At 36.5% G+C, this 7,853-nt stretch overlaps 1 protein-coding gene across 1 annotated transcript in view; it reads left to right on the top strand.

The window, feature by feature from the left end:
• The first annotated feature begins 7,289 nt into the window (after nucleotides 1-7,289).
• The window catches only part of LOC107593979 (tubulin alpha-1A chain-like), a 2,814-nt gene continuing 2,250 nt past the window's right edge, over nucleotides 7,290-7,853 (top strand). Inside the window, exon 1 of the mRNA XM_016283899.1 lies at nucleotides 7,290-7,338. Coding sequence (XP_016139385.1) covers nucleotides 7,336-7,338 — 3 coding nt within the window. The 5' untranslated portion in view covers nucleotides 7,290-7,335. The remainder of the gene's footprint in view (nucleotides 7,339-7,853) is intronic.

Here is a 7,853-nt window from a genome sequence, read left to right as displayed (position 1 = left end):
ATTCAAATATCTCCTTCCTCTTTCCCCGACACATTTACGGTAATTTTGCCGGTGCTTTGCTGCAAGCTTAGGCCTATTGCGTGCATTTGAACGCAGAACTGTTCAGCTGCGCTGACTGCACGCACCATATGCTGCTGCTGGCGGGACAATAAACACCGTAGAGCCGCTCTTGATAGTCGCGGTAGCACGGTCCCGTGTTGTTTCCACGAGCGCGGCAATTTTTTCATCACTAATTGATGGATGTCTAAAATATAAAAATAAGGAGAAGCCTAAAACAGGCCCGAGGCCCGCGTCTGAACTATGATGTAAAAATTGGCACGAAGCCCGGCCCGAAGGGGCGTAAAAAAGTCGGGGCCCGTCGGGCCGGGCTGAAATGCAGGGCTCTACTCCATCCCCCCTATAGGACCCCTCTCTCGATACACTGGTTATGCTTTTGCCTCCTCGGCCGCCTTTTTCAAATAGGTGCAGCGCGTCCTCGCGGTGCTGTAGATAAGAAAATGCATGATCTGGAGCAGAGCAGAACGCGGGACCCGAGCGTTTTTAATCCATTTCATATGGAAGTTGAGCTTTGCGCAATTTAGGAATGAACTGAAAAAGTTCGCGCACACACACATAAACATGCACGTTAAACATAAAGAAGAGGACAACTCTATCAGGCAGCCTGAATCGAAAAAAGAGGAGGAAAAGAGGAAACAGGACAAAGGTAAGCAGGCACCAATTTATGCTTCTGCCCACACTCTATTCCACTCCAAACCAAATATAAAACATTTTATTTATCATTGTTTCCATGAGCAAATGATAACGGGCTGTAGTTGTCATGCAACAACTGTGCCTTCATTATTTTAACATTCCCATTTTTACAGCCTAATTAAAAATGATAAATATTTTTTTCTCCGTTCGATATTGTGCTTGAATTCATTAGGCTACACAAAAGATATTATTCGCGTCTCGCGAAGAGAAACGCACAGACTACAAATACACAACTAAACAAAACAAAACATTCTTTTCATGAGCTTCGCCGCAACTCGTTCACTTGCTGATATACATAAATTAATCTGTCTATCGATAGATAGATAGAATTAACAAGTGTATTATGTATAGATTCTATACATATATATAAATGTATCATTATTATTTTTTAATTTCTTATTAAAGTTACAAAAGTGATTTAGTCAAGAGCAGTGAGAGATTTTCTCTCACTGTTGTTTGATTAATATGAATGGCAGATAGGACGGATATTAGACAGCTCCCCCTTTAAGACCGAAGTCCGGATCCAATATACTGTTACATATGCGTTTTCTTTTTCAGCTGTTCACTCTCTCTTAAGACCTAAATCAATGTGTTTATAATGATACTTGCAAAGACAGGGATTCTGAGCATATAAGTGTGTTTATGTAATGGTTCAAAGCCAATAAAGCGGCTTTTGCGCTCCTCTCACACAGAAACAGAGACGGCGCACGCATATAGCTCAGTTGTTTGTGTTTCAACGGCTTCAAATCGGTTGTTTTAAAACCGCAGTGCTAAAAACCGCGTGTCATGTAGGCTAGCTCCTTGTTTTGTCCTGGCTGGTAGTTTGATCTCCACCTGCTTCTGTCTCCCCTGCACGGTGGTGGCGTGTACGATCGCAGTCATCCACATGATGAAAACATATTACCGTAAACAATGTATTTTGTGACACCACGAAATAAACGATAGAGCATAATATGAAATGATAGACTTTTTATTTCGTCCATCCGATATATATATATCATTATATCGCACAGCCCTATCTCAGAATGCATCAAAAATATCTTAATTTGTGTTCCGAAGGTGAACGGAGGTCCTACGGATTTTGAACAACATGAGGGTGAGTAATTAATGACAGAATTTTCATTTTTGGGTGAACTATCCCTTTAAGCATTAGAAGTGCTGAATGAAAAAATATCACAGAAAGGTAACACTTTAGAATAATGGTGCGTTGTTAACAAGTAACTATGCAGGAAGTAATAGGTAGTACTACATTAACACTTAACTTAATACTATTAACTAATAGAGAAGCAAGATTAACTAAGCAGTAGCAAATTTAGGACAAAGGTAGTTCCTTATTAGATATTTGATAATTATTAAATAAAAATATCCTCATTGAGAACTACTTGTGAACTATGACCAGTTAATAAAGAATAACCAATTAATTACTAATCACAACAGTAACGTCTTAAAAGTGAACAATTGGGTTCTTTGTGGACACTAATTTATGAATTTGATATCCCCCTAATAAGTCGACTACATTTTAAAATTGTGACTACTACTCTTACCAAAGGATGGATGTTCAAACTTAAACATAGAATAATAATCAAAATAGTAATTAATAATAAATTTAATTTATAAATAATAAATAATTAATTATTATTTATTAATATTAGTGATGCTGACAAGCTCATGATTGAATTAGTTCACAATTATGATCTCTGCTTCGTGTCAGTTCAGTATCAATGTATCCCACTCCAAAAGACCTACTGGCAAAATATCACTAGTGCTTCACACAGATGTATGACTGTACAGTATGTCAGATATAAAATATGTTAAATAAACTAGTAATTTACTTGTGAGTATTTACTGAGGAGTTAATGTGTTTTTCACTTTAAAATAATGGTCCAGATCACTAGAAGTTCCTTAGTAGCACTTTAGCTTTAAAGTGAAAAATACATTAGCCTCTCACTAATTACTCAAGCATTACCGTGTCAGCCTGCAGGAACTACTAGTGATCTGGACCATTATTTTAAAGTGAAAAACACCTTAACCACTCAGTAATTACTAAGTAATTTAATAAGTTATTTAACATATTTTGTATCTGACACATACATTTGTGTGAGGCGCTAGAGATATTTTACCAGACACTGTAATCTGGAATATGCGGTTTTGTGCTTAACACAATATAAATGCAGTCGATGCCTTCATTAAGGATGTGAATTGTTTTTGTCAAGAGAACATCATTATTTATATTCAAGAAAAGTCCTCCCCAGCCTACTGTCACAAGGTATAGGGCAGGGGTAGACAAGTTTGGTCCTAGAGAGCCGCAGTCCTGCAGAGTTCAGCTCTAACCCTGAAAAAAGACTCACCTGCCTATAGCCTTAGTAATCCTGAAGACATTGATTAGCTTGTTCAGATGTGTTTGATTAGAGTTGGAGCTGAACTCTGCCGGACTGCGGCTCTCTAGGGCCGAACTTGCCTACCCCTGGTATAGGTCTTTGGAGACATACTGAACTGACACAAACTAGAGCTCATAATTGTGAACTAATTCAATCACTTCCTAATTATTAACATTTTTAAATGCATTATTGTTATTATTATTTTATGTGTTTGTTTGAAATAAACAGAGAACATCCATCCTTTGGTAAGAGGAATACTCACAATTTCAACCTGTAGCCAACTTATTTGGGGGATATCATATTCATAAATTAGTTTCCACAAAGAACCCAATTGTTCACTTTTAAGACGTTACTGTTGTGATTAGTAATTAATTGTTTTTTCTTTATTAATTGGTCAGAGTTCGCAAGTAGTTCTCAATGAGGATATATATTTTTTTTAGTAATTATCAAATATCTAATAAGAAACAACCTTTATCCTAAATTTGCTACTACTTACTGCTTAGTTAATCTTGCTTCTCTATTAGTTAATAGTATTCAGTTAAGTGTTAATGTAGTACTACCTATTACTTCCTGCATAGTTACTTGTTAACAACGGACCATTATTCTAAAGTATTACCCACAGGAACTGTAGGAAATACACTATTTCCTAAAAACTGCGTTAATTTAACCTTTCATTTCTCTCCAATGTGTTATTGAACCTGTAATCAATGATTATATGAAAATGGCCTTAGGTTTTCTGTAGTTTACTGTAGATATATTGTAAATGATATAATGCAATTGAGTATGATGTAGGCCTACACAGTAGTGCCATTTACTACTGAACAGCATAGCTCTGACCAAATAAAATTACATGAAGCTGATTCAGTCATTAAGTATAGCTGAGGTCAAATTTGTTACTAATACTGAATAATTGTAGCTGGTTTCAGACACCAGCACAAACCAGCTAAGACCGGGTTCAACTGTTTTTGTCATTAGGGACCACATGAAGCACACTTTTAGGTTACCTGACATTTTTTTACAGTGTTGTGAACACTGCGCTTTAAAGTATAAAATATCTGAATGCAGATACAATCACACAGTAGATGCTATCAGACTGGGCCTATAGTGTTGCATGGTACCATGAACCCCCCTCCCACTGTCCTCCTTGCTATCGCTCTCCTCCCTCTGTGTCCTAGATTTTGTTGAAATTATGTCATCGTGTTTGTCACGTGAACGACTTGACTCTTTTTTTTTTCCTGCTCTGTCAGTGTCAGTGAGCTGTTCACATGTGTAACTGGGTTCTGCAAAACTGGAAGCCTGTTTGTGTGTGTTTAAACATACCCGTGACTGCACATTCCTAATTGCAGGGTCTGGATGTCTGAGCGCAACGATTGGTTTGAGACTCCTACTTACTTCCCCAAGTCAGCTCTGGTATTTTAGGCAGTTTGTTGAGTCTTTCAGACTCCTGTTTCCTTAGCTTACATGTTTAAATAATAACCTTTAACTAAAATAACCAGACTTTCATAGAATCGCATATTGTTTATCCAATCACAAGTGTGCTTGTTTACAACATCGCAAAAATCTCAAATGATTCAAGCTTAGTGTTCCATCGGAAGTGTCCTATTGGCTGGAATGCTGTTGGGAATCTTCACAGCTGCTGCTATGAGAATAGGATGGGAGGGACGGGTCTGTGTACAGTTGCCAGTGGTGAGCAAACTTTAAATATAAACCACACAACCTTTTTGGTATTCTGCCATTGGCTGTGTACTTAATGTCAGTCTGTAACCCATATTAAATGAGTAATGGACTTTTTTACATCATCTAAATGCTTGCAGTGCTTTACGAAATATATATAGCATTGCTCATTTAAAAGAAACCTCCACATTTTTAAAGTAGTATTTTATAATAACAGGTGTTGCTCCTTTTTATTTTTATTTTTTTATCTGTCTAATTCATTTATTCAAAATCTATTTTTCAGATGTCAAAATGTCTCAAGTGTAGATAGTAGATAACATCTGGAAGTAGTTAAGGCAGAAGGGAAGCTCTGAATCTAAATTATAAGATAATCGTATCATGTCCTTCAGACTTTGCATATCACTTTGCATATCAGTATTTGTTATATCCTGTTGTAACCGCTGGTACCTGAAGGATAGTTGTAGTCTGTTTAGGCCTGCGTCACTGACAATATTGATTTTTGGGCCTTGTCTTAATGGGTTGTGCACTGCAGTGAGCATAATCAGAGATTATGCTGAAAAAGCTACAGGGATGTAATCTGTTTTAGAGCAGTTGATTGATCTGGCATTAAGCATACAAAATTGCAAAATGAAAGGGCTAAACATGCAAGAATGTTCATTGCTCATATACATGCAGACATACATACACACACACACACAAAAATATATATGGATATATATATATATATATATATATATATATAAAGAAAAGTTAAAAGTAATCAAATATATACATAACATTATATATTATGAACACAAATGTTTATATAATTTAAGACTACAGTGAATTCCTAAGGAATATGTAAGCGTTATTATTCTAAACATGTCTGAGGAGCTATATGAGACCTATAGCCTTATTGTCTTCACTGCTGAACTGTTGTTAGCAACCAGACTATAAACAGTAAAATGAAAGCTCATGCATGAAAACAAGGAAAGGGAAGAGAAAGAGAGAGAAGAGGGGGGGGGGGGGGGACATTTAAGGAATGAACTGATTTTAACCAAACTGTAATATAGGCTAAAGTAAGAATTTTGCATTCATCAATTGCAATACATTTTAAATTCAAGTATAAGATGAGATAGATAGATAGATAGATAGATAGATAGATAGATAGATAGATAGATAGATACATAGACAGATAGATGCTCTGTTGATGATAACAGAATCAGAATGTGGAATTGGGGTAACTACCGGTAAATAGGGCCAGATGGAAGAGTTGGTGTTAAAAAGGATGGGCCTTCCCCTCTCCCTGCTGGGGCAGCTGCATCCTCCCCTGAGTGCTGCTATTCAGATTCAGGGTCATGTGATCTATACATAATGGCGGTTAATGTAGGCTTGTGTATTATCTCCAGGATACTAGTCGGCCCGTTATTCATCTCTTAGCAACGGCTGGAGCCAGGGAGGAGGGAATGGGGGGTTGGGTGTCCTGGCCTATATTCCCCCAACGTCTATGCAGGGTCATTTCACCTCATACATTTATGACGCAACATTTAAAAAATTTCAGTAATCATTGAATTCATATTCATATGCATTTTAATGACGAATAGTGAAGAGATGCTGATTAATGGCTGCTGATTGTCATAAGCTATTACGGTATTTCTTGAGTTATAGAATATGTTGTACAACGTCATCTGTAACCGTCTTAGAATAACATCTGTCACCTCAGAAGATCATGTAGGCCTATGATAATAATTTCATCCCAGTAGCTCATTTGAAATTGGTTTAAGTGCAACTTGGTTAAACTATATACAATAGTCCCTCGATTAGTTCTTTTTTTTTTAGCACAAAGATAATAGTTTAAAGAATGGGAAAAGAATATGTGACAACTAACTCCAAAATGTAGCTCAGGCAAAGCTCTTAAAGGGGGCAGAAGGTGTCAAAGAGAACAGATGGAGAATAGGTTGATCAAGTTACACAAAGATGCTAGTACATAAAGGTTCAGATGTTATACAACTAAAAAAAAACATTTAAAAAAGCTTGATGTATAGGCTATTACTTGATGTATACGGTTATATTAATGCAACCAATTTTGAGTCATTAAAAGCATAAAAGGATGTTGATGGAGACCAAGCGTACATCAAATTACAGTTTCACCCTTTCTCCTTTCTAGCAGCTGACTAAAGCAACATTCTTAAGATTTGATAGTTGATTTTGATCAAAATCTTTGATCGCGAAACAATTAAGTCTTGGAATAAAACGTTTTTTAGTATGATTCAGTGTTTCAGATCTATTGGGTGAGGTTCTGTGAGGTGTCTTAACTAACCTTAATCTTCCTGACAACCAATAGAAATTCGTCTAGCCCTCCGAACTGGGCAGATTTCACCGCGTCTGACCAATCAAAGGTAAGAAACGTAGTCGCCTGGGCAACATTCATATATAAAGTGAGGTCAGTCCGTTATAATGTTATTATTCTTACATCGACCCCTTAGTTGTCGAACTGTAAGATCTCCCCGTCAAGAATCTTTTCTCACCCGGCCAAGTAACATTAACAGGAACAATGGTGAGCACGACTTCATATACTTAATATTGATTACTTATAGAAGTAACCATTTTTATTCGACTTATTGACTGGCTTTTAATGTATCTTATGTTAACCGCGTATTTAAATCATATTTCTGGTAGGCCTATATATATATATACCTTTATGAAAAACATACCTTTTAAAGAAACGATTTAAATTTTTTTTTAAATCACAATCTTTTGTAAATGATGTGTTTGAAATCATTTTTCCCCCCATTTATTTTTACATTAATTTATGTATATAAATGTATGTATTTTACATAGGCTACATAATATAGTCATGGATGTGTTTATAAACTAAGAAAGAATATGGAAAAAATTGTAGGTTTTGGGAATATGGAGCACACGAGAACGAGAAAACAAAGAGAATGGAGCCGCATAAATAGTCTGGGTGTAGCCGGCTCCATGCTGTCCGGTACGCTGTCATATTGAATCAATGGACCAAAAGAGAGAGAGAGAGAGAGAGAGAGAGAGAGAGAGAGAGAGAGAGAGAGA

Source organism: Sinocyclocheilus grahami, unplaced genomic scaffold (assembly GCF_001515645.1).
Source record: "Sinocyclocheilus grahami isolate Dianchi unplaced genomic scaffold, SAMN03320097.WGS_v1.1 scaffold178.1, whole genome shotgun sequence".
Classification (NCBI taxonomy): domain Eukaryota; kingdom Metazoa; phylum Chordata; class Actinopteri; order Cypriniformes; family Cyprinidae; genus Sinocyclocheilus; species Sinocyclocheilus grahami.
The sequence above is the reverse complement of the archived record's forward strand: the minus strand, read 5'-3'. Positions and strand labels throughout refer to the sequence as shown.